This window comes from Osmerus mordax, chromosome 6, assembly GCF_038355195.1.
Source record: "Osmerus mordax isolate fOsmMor3 chromosome 6, fOsmMor3.pri, whole genome shotgun sequence".
NCBI classification, from domain to species: Eukaryota; Metazoa; Chordata; class Actinopteri; order Osmeriformes; family Osmeridae; genus Osmerus; species Osmerus mordax.
Window position 1 is genome coordinate 11,113,936 of NC_090055.1, and position 17,272 is coordinate 11,131,207.

The 17,272-nt window shown below is 44.1% G+C and overlaps 2 protein-coding genes across 3 annotated transcripts; both read right to left on the reverse strand.

Moving 5' to 3' along the window:
- Positions 1-1,216: 1,216 nt before the first annotated feature.
- Positions 1,217-3,483, reverse strand: LOC136944848 (chromatin target of PRMT1 protein-like). The gene is made up of 6 exons (XM_067238766.1): positions 3,449-3,483; positions 3,101-3,187; positions 2,588-2,729; positions 2,216-2,399; positions 1,797-1,928; positions 1,217-1,698 (listed from the first exon to the last, which is right to left on the reverse strand). Exons 2-6 carry the CDS (start codon positions 3,166-3,168, stop codon positions 1,283-1,285), a joined length of 942 nt encoding a protein of 313 aa, XP_067094867.1. The 5' UTR covers positions 3,169-3,187; positions 3,449-3,483; the 3' UTR covers positions 1,217-1,282.
- Positions 3,484-13,956: 10,473 nt separating this feature from the next.
- On the reverse strand, positions 13,957-17,038 carry dscc1 (DNA replication and sister chromatid cohesion 1). 2 transcript variants are annotated; one of them, XM_067238466.1, is made up of 10 exons: positions 16,760-17,038; positions 16,506-16,680; positions 16,135-16,272; positions 15,839-15,929; positions 15,501-15,639; positions 15,112-15,164; positions 14,846-15,000; positions 14,535-14,683; positions 14,301-14,400; positions 13,957-14,015 (listed from the first exon to the last, which is right to left on the reverse strand). In XM_067238466.1, exons 1-10 carry the CDS (start codon positions 16,927-16,929, stop codon positions 13,992-13,994), a joined length of 1,194 nt encoding a protein of 397 aa, XP_067094567.1. In that variant the 5' UTR covers positions 16,930-17,038; the 3' UTR covers positions 13,957-13,991. The 2 variants fall into 2 exon arrangements, with proteins under 2 accessions (XP_067094567.1, XP_067094568.1); XM_067238467.1 differs by lacking the exon at positions 13,957-14,015 and having other exon boundaries at positions 14,208-14,400.
- Positions 17,039-17,272: the final 234 nt, after the last annotated feature.

Consider the following 17,272-nt stretch of genomic DNA (forward strand, 5'->3'; position numbering starts at 1 on the left):
GATGACTGACATATTGTCACATTATAAACACCTCTTTCCAAATAGGCTTAATAATTGTATTAGCACTAAATACATTTAAGTGTATTGCATAGTCGATGATAGGTCACTTTTAAAATCATGTCATATTTTATAATTAAACCCTGGCCATGGATGCATTAATCATTGCTGTATTTCAAAGATGTCAGGTAAAAAGAAATGAATTAATTGTGACCCCCTGATGGAGGGGGAGGGGGGGTGGGGTCACTCTTGCCTGTCTTAAAAACTTGAGAGCCCTGCAGTACAATTGAATTAAATATTTGCCTTTATTGATAGACTGCGATAGATTAGCTATTGTTGAATAAAGGGTTTTAGTCTGTCTCTCCACTAACGGAAGTTTAATTGAGTTCTGGTATTTGTAGATTGGAGAAAGAGTTTAACATAGCCCAATAGGCCTACATTAAATGACAAATTTCAGTGCAATGGTTCGTGCAAGTTCTAATGCGAAAACAATAACATTCGCGACCATGCAGTTAGTCAACGATAAAGTAAGCAAACAGCGGTTGATCGGCCATGACTGAAGTCAACGTAGAAAACCACGAGGAGCTGGAATGTCCAACTTTACAGAGCTGTTTTTAACTCCTCCCCGACTGCAAGCGGCAAATCTCGCCAGTCGTTTCATGCAGAGCCATAGAAGAAAAAAATTCTATGGCTCTGGTTTCATGCAGCCGATGTCGAACACACCTTTTGTTAGTCGTCCGACGTCCGGCGTTAGGAAAGCTAAGCTAATGTTCTCTCATCGCCAGTAATAAGACTAAGACAGCTATGGAAATGAGAAAGGGGTTCCAGTAAAGTTGCATAACCACTCTGTTTAGGTTTTTATTTAGTTAAACTGCATGCATGTTAAAATGTTAAAACAATATGAAACCTTATATCAAACATTTTCTTGATCAACTAAAGCACATCTCTTTTTTTGTTGTTGCATTTTTAGATTCACAAAAACATTTATAGACTGGTTTGATGACAGTTTAGCCTTTAACATTTAACCTTTTTTAAACTTAGAACAGTATCAAAAACGTTTGCAACTTAGTACAGTATCAAAAAATGTAAAAAACAAACAGTATTCAAACTGCTGGCAAACCTGTCATTACCGTAGTTACCATTGTCCTGCACAAAAACAAACTATTTCAAACTGTTTTGTAAACAGAAAAAAAACTGATCATGCTAAACATTCCCCGAACAAATGTAAACAGTTGTAGCTCTTACATGAGAAATTGCATTTTTTATTTATCTTCAGAATTTTCATTTAATATCCAATATAGTCGGAACCGGCCATAGACATATAATCATCCAGCTGTGCATCCAGATTGCTCTTAGACATGGACATGTACTCGTCAAGCTCGTTGTCTAGCTGCTCTTTGGTGATGACCAAGGGTCCTCTGAAAGTGCCACAACCCCTGTCTCCAAAGGCTGCCCTGGCCCTAAAGCCTCCCCTCGTGACGGAGCTTCCCCTAATACCAAAACCTCCCCTGGTGTTGAACGCTCCCCTGGTGTTGAACGCTCCCCTGGTGTTGAACGCTCCCCTGGTGTTGAACGCTCCCCTGGTGTTGAACGCTCCCCTGGTGTTGAAACCTCCCCAATCTCCAAAACCTTGCCCAGTGCCAAAAACACCATGCCCTCTTGTGCCAGTCTGATCCAGACTGAGACCAACTCCTCTTCTTCCTGCAGAGGGACATAAGGAACGGTGTATTCTGCATGCTGAATAATGTGTTTCTTTCATAATCCATGTGCAACAATCTGAGGGATCTGAGGGCTCTCACCTCTTCCTCTTTGGTACCAGGCTCCTTGGGTTAACAGCGCTCCAGAGCTGGTCACAAGACCACCCTGCATCCTCAGCGCCGAACGCAGCTTCTTTCTGGCAACACTGTTCCAGCCATGCCTCGGACCCACACCTGCAAATTACAGAAATGTTTGACAAGGGAAGCGCTGATCATTAAAACTATTAACTCAAACTTTCATTGTAAAGTATTGCACTTCAATCCCTTATTTAGACCATGAGCATAAGCTGAACCAATAAGTCAAACAGCTAAGGTTAACCTAAGGATGAAACCTAAGGATACCAAAGGAACACTTGCTCTGACCAGTCCCGCTTACACACAGAAGGGAGTCCTACTACACATATACAGATTCAGATAACCTCATTTGTAAGCAGCATGAAAAATGAACCACATACACTCACTTCTAAAATTGAAGCCTGGTTTAAAGGCACCCTCTCTGACCCTCCTCCAACGGAACCCTTCTCTGGATGTGTCTGGCAGTTCCCTCGTGGAGAACCGTCTGCCAGCACCCCTCCACGATATGGCCCCCATGGGCTGGCCCAGCCTGGCCAGCACATTGGCTTTTCCCAGACGGTGCTTCAAACTCTGCAGAATATACCATTGGGGGGAATACATATAGGGGTCAAAAGGATTATATATGTGAAGGTATTTGATGTGGACAAGAGATGTAACACATGCCAACACATTTCCCTCAAGTCCCAACCAATAGGTCAACAGGTGGGGCTACTGCTTATCCAGACTACATGCATTGTTTCCCTCTTCCTCCACAGTACCCTATGCTGCAGGGCAACCAGTACTGATGGTCTGTCTTCCATCTGCAGGACCAGCTTTCTGTTCCTGAAGCTGGCCTCCTTCTGCTGCAGGTTGGCCTCCACTGCCACCTGGTCAGGTCGACTCTTCAGCATGATGGTGAAGCTGTCAGGGGCAACGGAGGGTGATGGACAGAGTTGAGGGATGTAGAGAGGCGAGTATGCCTTAAAAGTGAGTTGAAAGCTGCTTCAAGGAGTATGCATACTGCTAAGAGGGCAGAGGCCTTAATGAGTCCAGGACATTTGGGAGGTTGTGCATGTGGAACAGGCCTATGCCATTCCTCTGCACCGCCTCCTACAACTCAAAATGTGGTGGCTTACATTTCAGCAGGTGTGAAGGATTTGAAAGGATATGTATGCACCTGGTAAACACCATTTAACACATACATGTAAACTCAGAAGGTTTTGCGAAAACAATATTGTTATAGCGTGAGAAGAATAAAAGGCGATGAAAGTAAGCGCTGTATATTTTCTTACCGTTCATGGAGAGGGACTGTTGAAGTGCTGCTAAGCACGATTTTCTCAGCAGTTGGTGGCAAAGACATTGCGTCCTTGATAGTAGAACTAGGTAGCAAGAGATGGTAATATATTTAAACGTTTAAGGTGTCAGTATTTAACCACAGATGTCTCGCATGGTACCAGCTAACGCCAAAGCTAGCTATCAGGTGACCTAATTCTTGCTATTAAACTGGTATGAAGATACTGACTATGAAAATTCCTAGGACATTTTGGTGAACCAGGCGCTGTTTGCTAACGTAACTTTAGTTAGTTGCTAGCTAACATTAACAGCGTCAGAAAACAAAAGCTTTCTCAGCCTTTACTCACCTCCACTAATACGCAAAAGATGATATAACGCTAGCTGCTCTAACTTCAACCTCGTAAGATCTCCCAACCTCCTAACAATGACCAGAGGAACTAGAGCTAACTAGCTAGCTGGCTTAATTTCGACGCGCTGGATAGTGTTTAGTTGCTGACTGTAAGTTTCAAAACTACGGAGAGGCCGAAATGTCAAACCTATAATCAAACATTGGGCCACCTATATTTGGGCCGCCAAATATTCAGGGGAAGTTGCTAAAGGCAGGTAAATTTGTTGCAAAAAATGGCTGAATGACGTTGTGATGACATTAGGTATGTTCGACTTCATGCAGCGCTGCAGCAGACTTGTAGCAGACTTGTAGCAGTGAATGATGGTTAGCCTTTTTGTCCGACTTGAGACGGCGCCGAAACAGACCCCCAGCCCTTGGCTTGAGGCAACGGCTCCGGTGGATGAAGGTGGTATTGCATTTCCGGTTAGGCACTCGTTTTTTCTATTAACTCCAGTAAAAATATCCAAAACTATCTCCCCCAATAATTTTTGTTCGATTCTCGAACCTTGCTCATACTACTAACTCTTTCATTGAATAATTTTTCCAGATTTTTGCTAAGTTTGAAACCAATCCGAAATGGGTAAACTAGCACCCCATTTATTTGCTTACGTCAAGAAAAGTTGCCTGCAAATGTGCTCGCGGATACGAACAGGGCACGAGCACAATAGGGAACATTATTAGCCGATCGCTGATTTATCTGAGCTGAATGAGAACAAGGAGAAAGGGGTTGATGATCTAGTTGCCTGCCTTTGCTGTAGCCAGTTTTACAAATGGTTGCACACATACATGACGGTTGTTTGTAGTTTATTTACGGTATTTTAAAGCAGATTTAACCATTTTGTAATGTGCGACTCGAGTCCTTCCGCTTCCTGGGCACCATCCTCTCCCAGGACCTCAAGTCGGAACTGAACATCAGCTCCCTCACCAAAAAAGAACAACAGAGGATGTACTTCCGAGCCTGGCTCTGCCCTCCTACGTACTTCTGCTCAATTTGGATTTTGCTTCTGTACTAGGTCTGGGATTTTAGTGCATCAGTCGGTTTTCAGAAACAATTTGTTTGTAGGTCCAATCAGCGAACAGAGGGAGTGGCTGAGAACGATGATGTTGATGTCGTGCACTAGTTTGAGTTGTAGTTCAGTAATGGCGGCGGAGAAAGATGCGAGCGAAGCTATTCTGCGGTTGTGGCAACGCTGCCGAATATCCATAAGTTAAAGCCGGAGCAAGAACAATCCTTGCTGAGTTTTGTTGGTGGTCATGATGTTGTGGCCCTCCTCCCCACGGGGTTCGGGAAAAGTTTGATTTTCCAGCTACGGCAGCTAGCTCCGTGGTGAAGGAGTTGGCTAAGGCGAACAGTAGCGTGGTTATGGCAGATCAGAGTGGCTCTGGGCAGATCCAATATAGTTTTAAACTTCAACAGAGTACCCGCCTTCAAGGAAGTTAATGCTTGTCAATGGAGCGATCCCAGACCCTCTGTACAAATGAAATGTACGAGGGTCTGGTTAGGACCAGGCTATGTACTTCCTGCGGCAGCTTGTTAATGTGGGTGTGTACCTGTAATGTCATTGGAGTGTTAATGAATAAATCTCATTGAGTGAGCGCAGCTGGTGCTGTGTGTTCGAAGTCAGCCACGTTGTTGTGTTTACTCTGTGAACAGGTTATGGGCCCAGAGTAAGTCGAGATACACCGCCGTTAGTGTGCTGAAGTATAGCACCATGAGTAACACTAGAAGATCAGGAGAATCTAGCGGTCGCTGGTCGCGGCTTGTGTTTGACGGGGACGAAAAGAATTGGGAACTCTGGGAAACTAAGTTTTTTGGCCACCTCCGGCTGCAAGGGCTGAAAGGGATTATTACTACGGAGCCCGTGGGTGTGGAGACAGAAGAGGAAGCGGCCTCAAATGCTGAGGCATATGCTGAATTGATTCAATTCTTGGATGACAAGAGTTTATCGCTAGTAATGCGAGAGGCAGCCGATGATGGGTGCGCAGCGCTAAAGATTTTGAGAGACTATTATGCAGGTAAAGGAACGCCAAGAGTAATAAGCCTGTATACTGAGCTGACCTCGCTTCAAAAGTCAAGCAGCGAGAGTGTGACAGAATATGTTATTCGTGCGGAAACCGCTATCACGGCATTACGAAATGCTGGAGAGACTTTGAGTGACGGGCTGCTTGTAGCTATGGTTCTGAAGGGGCTTCCTGAGTCTTTTAAACCTTTCTCCATCCATGTAACGCAATCGGATGAGACAATGAGGTTACGAGGACATCGAAAAGATGCGTGCCCCAGCCGCTGAGGACAATGTGATGACGGAGCGGGCGCGACAAAGGGCTGCGAGTCCCGCCAGTGCAGGCCCAACTGAACGTGGAGCTGAACGGGCTGCAGCGGACGTGGTGTGCTATAGGTGTGGCCTGAAAGGACACATTGCCCGCGCTTGCCAGTGCAAACTGTGGTGCAGCCGCTGCAAAAGCAACACACACCGAGACGTGACCTGCGAAAGGAGACGGCGCCAGGACGCGACATGGAGGGCCACCGAGGAAGTGACAGACGAGTACGTGTTCCTGGTGACCGATGGGGCGGCAGGATTCCAGCCAAGCAGCCAGGGTGAGATGAGAGGCTTGCATGAGAGGCCTGATGGTCGACTGCGGGGCAACCTCCCATATTGTCACAGACATCGCCAAGTTCAGGAGGTTTGATGATGAGTTCCAGGCCGGGACACATTGCATAGAGCTGGCTGACGGCACAAGGTGCAAGGGAGTGGCAGAGCGCCGAGGTGATGCAGAGGTCTTCTTGATGGACAGCCGAGGACACCACCTCAAAACAGTGCTGAGACGGGCGCTGTACATTCCCTCTTACCCGCAGGACATATTCTCGGTGCAAGCAGCAGCTGACAGCGGGGCGACCGTGACTTTCCAGAAAGGCAAGGACATTCTGGTGCTCAAAGACGGTACGCAATTTCCCATTCATGTACATGATAGACTATATTACTTGCATACAATACCTGATGGATGTGCTGACCGAGTTAAGGGATGTTATGATCTAAGGATATGGCACGAGATACTGGGTCACTGTAATTTTGACGATGTGCAGAGGTTGGAAGGTGTTGTTGATGGCATGAAAATTGAGGGTCCAAGACACAAATCTCCATCTTGTGAAGTGTGCACCCAAGGCAAGTTTACGCAAACTAGGAACAGAAAGACTGATGCAAGGGCTAAAAGACCTCTAGAGCTAGTGCACACAGATTTGGCAGGTCCAATCCACACAGAGTCCAGAGAGGGGTACAAATATGTTGTGTCATTTACTGATGATTTTTCCAGTGCAGTGTTTGTATATGCCCTTAAGAGTAAAAGAGACACACTGCAAGCAACAGAGAGGTTTCTTGCAGATACGGCCCCTTATGGTAAAATTCTACGTATTAGATCTGATAATGGCACTGACTTTACAGGAAAGCATTACAAAACTCTGTTGGTCATGTAATTGCAGAATTCTAATGGCACTGTGTAGATTTGAATAGTCAAGAGATGGCGGTTTCAATACATTTATTTTGCTTGTACAAATTAAGAATTAACAAAGTACTTTGTGATCAGTCATAACGAAGGAGGTGCTAGCCACAGGTCGTTCGCAAGAGTGATGAAGAACAACCCTAAAACCCTGCCTTATATAAGCTTAGAACAAATGGTTCTTCTGATGGTCAATCCATCAATATAGCGGTCTCTGTGATTGGTCAGCACTGCTCAGTGACAGTTTGACTCCATACCAAGTGTCCCACAGTTCTTTGATGTGGCATCTCTCCCCAAACCAGTAGATAGTAAAGCCACAGAAGTTGATCAGTCAAATGGTCAACTGTCCTTTGTGTGGGCATCTTCAAACAAGTATTTAATTAACACCACCCATGCAACAGGAAGGGCCAGAGCAGCTTGATCAGTTCCCAGCTGTCTCTTCCTCCCCAGGTGACAAGAACTCTCCCAGGTCACCCAGACTTCCCGTCCCTAGACTTCACGTCTCCTAGTTAGGTGTTATAAAACTACAGGTGGCATTTCTACCAAATGAGTTGAATCAACTTTCACTGTATCAAGCTTCTTAACCAACTTTAGACTTCCATTAAAACACATTCCTCATATATAAAACACACACATTATAACTGTATTCCAAATTTCCACCACAGTCAGGAATGGTATTAGACACGAGACTTCTGCACCATATTCTCCCCATCAAAATGGTACAGCCGAGTGAAATTGGCGTACACTTTTTGACATGGCACGGTGCATGCTGATAGAGAGTGGGTTACCTAAAGGTTTGTGGCCTTACGTTTACATTTACATTTAGTCATTTAGCAGACGCTATTATCCAGAGCGACTTACAGTAAGTACAGGGACATTCTCCCCGAAGCAAGTAGGGTGAAGTGCCTTGCCCAAGGACACAACGTCAGTTGGCATGACCGGGAATCGAACTGGCAACCTTCGGATTACTAGCCCGACTCCCTCACAGCCCAGCCACCTGACTCCTGACTCCTCCTTACGCAGTGCATACAGCAGCCATAACCAGGAACAGGTGTTTCAACAATCGCACCAAACAGACACCAGTTGAGATGTTAACAGGGAGACGGCCCAATCTATCCAGGATGCAAAAGTTTGGTTCAGAGTGTTTTGCTTATAGACAAGATAAAAGAAAGCTGGATCCAAGATGTGAAAAGGGTGTTTTTATCGGTTATGACAAGAGCAGTCCAGCATACATTATCGATTTCCCTGAGAGCAGGAAAGTGCAAAAGCACAGGTTAGTCAAGTTTGTTTCTAAGACCTGTGTTGAGCAACAGACTCAGACCAGCATTGTGGATGATGATGGTGGTGATGATCTGGAGCCGAGGGCCAATAGGACTAGGCAGAATGGGAATGCAAGTCCAGTAAGCGACCAGGTTCCAGTCAAAGAGGAGGATCTGAGTAGCAACCCTCAGACCCAGACAGTGGAAGCTATGCCTGAGCCTACAAGGTACCCTGCTAGAGTGAGGAGGAGGCCAGCCTATTTCCATGAATATGCTTCTCAACGGGCATCTAATGAGGAAACTGATCAGGCACAGATGAACATAGATTACTGTTATAGAGTGACATGTAGCATACCTGTAACTTTCACAGGAGCTGTAACCTCAGACAAAGCAAAAGAATGGGTTGCTGCAATGGATGAGGAGATGCAGTCACTTAGGGAAAATAACACATTTATCCTAAGTAGCTTGCCCGAGGGTAAGAAAGCAGTGGGGGGTAGATGGGTTTATGCAATCAAGAATAACATGGATGGATCTGAAAAGTGCAAAGCACGTTATGTGGCAAAAGGGTACAGTCAGATGAGAGGTGTGGATTATGAGGAGACATTTTCCCCTACGGCCAACTTGACGAGTATCCGAGTGGTCATACAAAAAGCAGCACAAGAGAACCTGATTCTGCACCAAATGGATGTTAAAACTGCCTACCTGAACGCACCAATAGATCATGAAATTTACATGGAACAGCCAGAGGGCTATGACGTGGAATCTGGCACAAGTGAAAAATTGGTCTGTAAGTTGGAGAGATCATTGTATGGGCTAAAACAATCGGGCCGAAACTGGAACAAGGTGCTACATGACTACCTAACCAAAAACCATTTTGAGCAGAATCAGGCAGACAACTGTGTTTACGCATGGGAAACAGAACATGCAAAAGTGATACTTGTAATATGGGTCGATGATTTGTTGATTGCTGCAAGTGATAAAAATGTTCTCAGAGATGTGAAGGACATGCTTACAGAAAGATTCAAAATGACTTAGGCAAACTAAGGCATTTTCTAGGTATTGATTTTAACCAGAGTGACAACTGTGTGAGAATGTCACAAACAAAATATGTGGGGAACATTTTGGACAGGTTTAAAATGCAGGATTGCAAACCTAGATCGACGCCCTGTGAACCAAAATTTGACTATACTGATGGTGCCGAAAAGATGACTGATGCGAAAAAATATAGAGAGGCAGTAGGAAGCCTCATCTATCTGAACATCTGTACTAGGCCTGATATAAGTTTTGTGGTAAGCAAACTGGCACAGTATTTCTCAGAGCCAACTGTTGAGCAATGGGCCACAGTTAAACATGTACTGAGGTATCTTAGAGGTACGATTGACAAAGAGCTGTATTACAGAAAATGTAATGAGACACTGGGAATAAATGCATACAGTGATGCAGATTGGGCGGCCAGTAATGACAGACGTAGTACAACAGGCTATTGTGTAAGTCTAACTAAATGTGGTGCTTTGATTTCATGGAAGACCAAGAAACAACCCACTGTCGCACTGTCTACTTGTGAGGCAGAGTATATAGCCCTAGCCACTACCATACAAGAGTGTCTTTATCTTAAACAGCTGTTGGAGAATCTTGATAAGTGTCAGTACTCACCACCTAGGGTATATGAAGATAACCAAGGTACAATAGCCTTAGCAAAAAATCCCGTAAGCAGGCAAAGATGCAAAAATGTAGACATCAAGTATCATTTTATAAGGTCTACTGTAAATAACGGCACAGTTATGTTGGAGTATTGTCCAACTAATGAGATGGTAGCAGATATATTGACAAAGCCTGCAACCAAGAATAATTTGATTAAGTTTGCTGCATTTATTTTTGGAAGATGATGTTGAATAGGTTGACAATGTGAGAGCAAGTGGGGGTGTTAACAAGTGTGCTCTCAACTTGTATTATGTTTCTGTTTTGTTTCGTTTATTGATTGAATACTGACACCTGTGATTGTTAATGTGGGTGTGTACCTGTAATGTCATTGGAGTGTTAATAAATCTCATTGAGTGAGCGCAGCTGGTGCTGTGTGTTCGAAGTCAGCCACGTCGTTGTGTTTACTCTGTGAACACAGCTGAAGAAATTCAACCTGCCAAGGACAATGATGGTGCACTTCTACACAGCCATCATTGAGTCCATCCTCACCATCTCCATCACCATCTTGTACGCTGCCGCCACTGCCAAGGACAAGAGTAGACTGCAGCGTTTCATCCGCACTGCTGAGAAGTGCCATGATTACACTAAGTTGATGGGTGGGTGGTTGACGGAGACCCTATCTGCCCTAGTCATCCAATCAAAATGTATTTAGGGAGTCAGGTGACTGAGCGGTTAGAAAATCGGGCTAGTAATCAGAAGGTCGCTGGTTCGATTCCTGTCCGTGTCAAATGACGTTGTGTCCTTGGGCAAGGCACTTCACCCTTGCCTCGGGGGGAATGTCCCTGTACTTACTGTAAGTCGCTCTGGATAAGAGCGTCTGCTAAATGACTAAATGTAAATGTTTTTGTATAGCCTTTTTTACAAGCAATGTCACAGAGGGCTTCACATACGCCCATAGAACTGCCCCTCAACTAATCTAAACCCTCAAGGAAGACAAGGAAAAACTCAGTAGAGGAGAACAAATTGAAGAAACCTTGGGAGGAGCAATTCAGTAAGGGAACCCCTCCTCCAGAGACGGTTAGTGAAAGAGAGGTGCAGAACACAGGCTAAACATAGTAACGTGCAGTCGATTATCCTCTTCTGTCCTTTGTAGCGTCCCACACCTTTTTATGAATTGTAGACAAGCCTATGTCCGTTATAATACAGACTATTACTGTTATAGGAACACTGAAAAAATCCTTAACTGGCATCTTAGTACAGTAAAACAGATACATAGTGCTGGTTAAATTAGTTACTTTCGTGAATGACCACAGGGAAGCACGAGGGGGTGGGGGGAGAGAACCCCAACAAGACTGACACAAGGAAAACACGTGCAAACAAATGTTATGACATGTATCTGTACTCTTACAATTATGCAAGAACCTGCTTGGCAGTTTAGCACAACTTTTAGCTGGTTACCTCGTAATATTTGTTTCGACTGGAGGTGTTATGGGGGTGGCAGTGGTGGACCCAAGCGCACAACATAGACTAATGAAACTATGAGGTATGGTCCAGAAAGGTTTTAATTCCTGGGTTATTGCAGAGTGGAGACGGCAGTGACAAAACAGATGGGACAGGCAGGGTTGGCTGTGCAGGCGTTTGGCAGATTGGCAAAGTTGGCTGGTGATCCTGGAGGCACAGGTAAAAACAAAGTTAGCGAAACAAATGATAATATAACAAAATACTTCTGACTATATTCAAACCGAGAGCATGACTACCAAGGTAGACAAAACTATAATTCGACGAGGAACGATGTGAAAACCAGGGTTGATATACTGCAGGGCTGATGAGTTGATGGGAGACAAGTGTGGGGACTGAGGCAGTGTGTGTGGGTAATTGGGACTGGAGACCCTGGCAACACTCACCCCAGGAAGACACAGAAATAAACAAAAGACGCTGCTAGGTGGCAGGTAGAGGGCATGACAGGAGGTTAATCAACATGTCGTACATTTAATTATGACTTATGTGACTTGGTGTGAAAGTCAAAAGACATCGCCTGATAGCATATGAGAGTGGTGAAGACTATAGCCTCAGTGGTTTAAAAGCACAAGTAAACAAATCGTTAACTACTTTTTGAAAATTATATATCTCTTTTTCTGCTTCCTTCACTAATTGATGGTGACATGCTTAGCTAAAGTATATGTATTAGTTTTGTCACAAAGCATTCAAAGATAAAATAAATATATTTAATAAGTTTGTGAAAATATTCAATTCCACACACATACACATTTTCTCTCTTGAAGTTACCTCAGCTGGGTCCCACCTTGACATAGGTTCTGAGCTTCACTTAAAGCTTGATTCACTATCTCTCTTCACTAAAAAGAGGTAATAACACATTTCCCAAGCCCCATTACAGTATATATCTAGGTAGCACACAGCCTTATCCACCTCAGGAATCCACGTAAGGAAACAGGAGTAAGAGTACTGGAACAAACATGCCTGCCATGGTTATGGACAGTCTGAGGTCAAAGGTCATTGATTCAATAATTGAATTGCTGAGAAGGGAACTTGACTTAATGACAAAAAGGAGCTGACTGTTCTGTAAGAAAGACAGCAGGCTTGTTGGTCTAGTGTGTCAGGACGGGAGCTAGGGACCATGTCGGACATTCTTTCAGGCCTGTGGAGGAAGAAGGAAAGGAGGTGAAGAGAGAGGTGTCCTCAGCTCTGGACCTCCACAAAAGTGTCTTCTCTTGTGAATGTGCCTCCCCAGGATCTATCTGAGACAGAAACCACTCTTGTGGTCCCCTTCTCCGTTGACGATGCCACGGAATCACCCCCTCTGACTCCTCCTACTCCCGAGACCCTCCTCCTTAATCAGCAGGTCCCCCAGGCTTTGACTTCATTTAACCGTGTCACCGTTGGATTTCTGATTCCTACCAGGTCTGAGACTCCGCCCACTGTGAAGTATTTACTCTACCCCAACAATCCTCGTCGGGCTCCTATCACCAACTTGATCTCTAACGCAAAGAAGCTGCTGCAATTTTATGTTTATTCTTATGATTGACAGGTTTTTCCAGTGGCTGCTGCTCAAAGTCAGATGTGACTGTTGTTTGGATGTTTCACAAACATCACACACATACGCATGCATGCACACATTCACATAGGCATCATTTTGACATACACACGTCTGAACAATCATCACTTACACAGCACCCTTTCCTTACACTTCTTTTTCATATTACAGATGCTTCACCAAATTTGTTCTCAATAAAATTATCATCATTTTGGGGTCTCTTTGGTATTGCTTTGATAACTACTTGATGATTATTAATTCACTGCTTCATGTGGGCTTTCTGTAGTGGAGGTGGCCTACTTTATGAGGAGTGTTATCTGTTTCAAAAAGGTGCCAAAGTCAGTGTCAGTTGCAGATGTGGTGTTTTCTTCTAGGACTCTGATAATCTAGTCTGATAGTCGATCTATAGAAGTTGGATCCCTCTGTGTCAAAACCATAGACTGTACAGTATATGGTCAAAACACTTCCTGAAGTCACAGTTTAGCACTCTGTTTACTGTTGTAAAGGAAGTGACGGACATACTAACTTGCAAGATATAACATAATAATATGGATAAATAACGGATCAGCAAAGTTAGAAAGAAAACGATTTTAGTTATATAGTTAGTTTCTGATCAAACATTGTATTTTACAACAGCATTTATTGGACATCTAGAAGCTGGCAGCTAATCTACCACATGCTGTTTGCAGTAAACTGCAAGCCAACTCGCTAGCTATGGAGAATTATAGTAGTAACCTAAAAGGCTTGAAGTCCAATGATCAGTTTATTCTGAATACAAATGTAAGTACATCATCAAAGTTCTTGTAATATTTGATGAAAAAGTAGTTTTACATTAACATTTGCAGTTGTTGGGGAAAAGCTTAATGCATGAAGTGAAGTGTGCACTTCTCGAACCATTGCCAAGATAGTAAGCAGTGAACTGGCAGTTCTTTACAACGTAAACCTACCATACTACTCATGCTCTAACCCCATTGGCTCACAGAACTGGGCCATCAGAAGGAGGTCATGCTCAAACCCCTTTGGCTCACAGAAGTGGGGCATCGTGACAGAGGTCATGCTCAGTCATCATTGGCAACAGAACTCTAGTGGCATGAGGAAAGAGGTCTGCATTTGGACCTTCTCTTGTCGTCATTACCGTAGCTAACTGGTTAACCAGTTGATGGCGCCAAAGACTAATTTGGTGGCCTGTTAAGTGTGAAATCAGACATGATTAAATTATTGGTAGTCTGAAATTAAACGCGGATTGGCGTTTTGACTGCAGCAAAGAAGACTGGCAATAGGCAATGTTTTATTAACAATACAGAATCTTCAGAAATACACAAAAAATATTTAATAACAGTTTTTCTTGGGGGTCCTCAGGATGCTACTGGCCTTCTTGAATTGTAGACCTTGATCCCTTTCTGCATGGATGAGCGGGCATACTTAGTCAAGAGAGCTCCAGTTGTCTGCTTTTCTCCACACAAATCCCTGTTGAAAGATATTATAGTTTTTAGATTTTTCTGGGAGGAAAGATTTGTAAATATGTTTTAGAGTTCGTCAAATAGTCTTCATGTCACTGGGATACATTTTTATTGCCACATAGAGTATATCACGCCACTGACTGTATGTAAGGAGTGATGTCCTCCTCTGTCCACTTTTCCCTCATGGTGAAGAGGCGGTTGAAGCGCTCCAAGGTGTCTTCTGGTAGGTCCTCCACTCTGAGCAGAGAGAGTGTTTCTGGTCTGGAGCTCCGATCCACCAAGGCCAAACTCTGCAGAAGAACATCACAACAAACTCAGTGAAGTCCTTGTAGTTAACTCCATTTCAATTTGACTGATTCAAGTCCAAGCACTAAGCTACTTGAGGAGCTGAAGTGCTAATAAAACCAGTCTGTCTCCATCCAGACCAAGTTCCTAAGGCAGCCCAAACTCACCCTGAGTTGGTCCAGCCGGGTGCCCATGCCCTCAGGCACGCTCTGCTGCCACACCTCCAGGAACTCAGCCAGGTTGAATTTGACAGCGTTCTGCAGCAGCATAAGAGCTGTGGCCCGGCACACACTGTCCTCATCCAAGGCATAGAATGTCTCACCTGGAAACACAGAGAAATACCACCACTCAATGAAACAGGGATACACGTGTAGATGTCTATGAACATACGCAGGATTTTGTTTAATGGCTACACACTGATAGCCCCCCCTACCGTGTTCTGTATAGCGTCTCCCATAACAGTTCAAGCAATGCTCGATCATCTCCCTAGCAGAGTGAGAGAGAGGGTTATATTATACAGTAGTAAAATGCCTCATGGTTATGTGGTTGTTTCTGAGAATGAAGACTCATTGCTAGTGCTTGTCGTTTGTGAGTTTGACTGTTCATGATTCTGTGACTGCCTGGCTGATGTCAGATATTAAGAAGTGGATTAGATAAACTCACTCTATGGTATAAGTACAGACCACCCGCGCCAGCGAGAAGCTAGCTTTTCATTGGCGTAGTTGGTAGTGGTCACGCTTGCGGCGTCAGTGGGCAGTTATTAAGTGTGTGCCGATGAAGCTTGCGTGATCACGTCTGTTACAGAAGGAATCCTGCAGTTACCTGGGTTCAAGGGGTGCCAGCTCCTCCAGACTGACCCTGAGGGACACCTTGCTGAATGACCATGACTCAGAATCCACCAGCTGGGTCACATGTCCCAACAACTTCATCTCATAATCAAAATCCAACATCCTCCAGTAGCCTGCAGAGACAGAGGTAAACACTGGTACCTTAAGACTAAAAACCCTTTTTAGTTTCAAGTCATGAAAAATCATAGTGTACACACTCAATCCATTTAACTTCTTTCTTTTAGTCATTCTCAGAGGCTAATGAATGGCCATAAATGCTACAAGATCATGGGCAGCAGGGAAAAAAACATGCTCAGTGTTTATGAAGTGTACCATCTATTTCACAGGCATGGATAGTCTTTAGTTGGGCCTTAATCTCCTCTTCACTGGCCTGGATCCTCTCCAGTAAATCCATCATGGTGTACTATGAGAGTAAGACCGAGAGACAAGGAGTCACAACTGTGCCCGACATATTATCCATATGCTTTTTCATAGGCATAAAGAGTGAATAGGTGTATTGAATGTCCAAATAGTAGAACATAGATCCGGCAAGCAGGTGTTCTGTTGCAGGAAGTCTCCTTTTGTGACATGAGAGAGCCTAGAAATGACGAGGTTCCTAACAAACGAACCTTCTGCATGGTATGTGTGTCTTCTTCGTAGGCTGGCGTTGGACCTTCATAGGGGTTCTCCATCAGCAGTTTCTTCAGCTTCTTGAGCCTGGGACGTTGCTTCCGCAGCTCCCAGTAACTGTTAGATAAACCCCATATCTGCAGAGAGATCAGTATACAGTGTTGGTACAGTGGTTTGTACCACTGTACAAAAAGTGCATACTCGCTAGCCTAAACTACAGCATTACAACATCAAGTGACCAGAGGAGTCCTTTCTTGAAATGTTATAAAAACGTACCCTCTTGCTAGTTAAGTTAGTCTTAAACAGATATGTCGCTTGTTATCCAATAATACTAATTCAATGATGGTCCAATCAAAGCCAGTTTCTATACCTGTGCATGTACCAGTTGAGAGGTCTCCGAGTCTGCACAGGCAACTAGCTGCTCTGGAGTCTTGCAGCCAGGGACTAAAAGCAGGAGGTTGGAGGTGTCGGCGATCTTCAGGTCGTAAGTCTGGTCCTCACTGCACAGTACAGCTCGCTCGTCTTTGTCCCCCCGGATCACCAAGCTTCAACGAGAAGGATTACAATGAGATACTAACAATGTAACGAATGTCAAGAACAAACAAGAGTTGCTGAGTTAGCTACCTTTTTCCAGACTCTATGTGTTTACAAAGAGTGTCATCCAATTCCATTAGACAGTAGTCAGTTGACGAGATGCTGTCCCCGAAAGACAGACAATGAACTGTGCTCTGCAAATCCTCCTCCTTTAGTTTAGCAATTTGCAGGGTAGCCTGCACCTCCGCTAATGTTCTCATTTGGTTGAGTTTTAAATGTGAAAACTACACGTGGAGACAAAGTTTGGAATTACGTTGGTTCCCTCGATGAAAGTAGTGAACGCACATCCACAGCACAAATTTTCCCGCAATGTATACCGGATATCCTGAACATACTGTACTTGATGAACAAAAAAATCTGCCAATGAAAGACTAGATGACGTCACTTTTCCGCCATCGTTGTGAACCCTCGATTTGTATATCCAACTATCCGGAATCAGGCACCGGTTGACGGAGTTTAAGCCTGGCTTAATCGAATATGTCATTTTAAAATATAAATATGTATGAAATAGTAATACAATAAAAAATACATTCGTTTTGCAAC

Excerpts from the sequence above, each read along its gene's own strand:
- LOC136944848 (XM_067238766.1), bottom strand. The coding sequence starts at position 3,168 with ATGTCTTTGCCACCAACTGCTGAGAAAATCGTGCTTAGCAGCACTTCA. Across the intron at positions 2,400-2,587 it reads TGGTTGCCCTGCAGCATAGG|AGTTTGAAGCACCGTCTGGG; the intron begins GTACTGTGGAGG and ends TATATTCTGCAG. Across the intron at positions 1,929-2,215 it reads ACCAGGCTTCAATTTTAGAA|GTGTGGGTCCGAGGCATGGC; the intron begins GTGAGTGTATGT and ends TGTAATTTGCAG.
- dscc1 (XM_067238466.1), bottom strand. The coding sequence starts at position 16,929 with ATGAGAACATTAGCGGAGGTGCAGGCTACCCTGCAAATTGCTAAACTA. Across the intron at positions 16,681-16,759 it reads CACATAGAGTCTGGAAAAAG|CTTGGTGATCCGGGGGGACA; the intron begins GTAGCTAACTCA and ends TTCTCGTTGAAG. Across the intron at positions 15,001-15,111 it reads GAGACGCTATACAGAACACG|GTGAGACATTCTATGCCTTG; the intron begins GTAGGGGGGGCT and ends CTGTGTTTCCAG.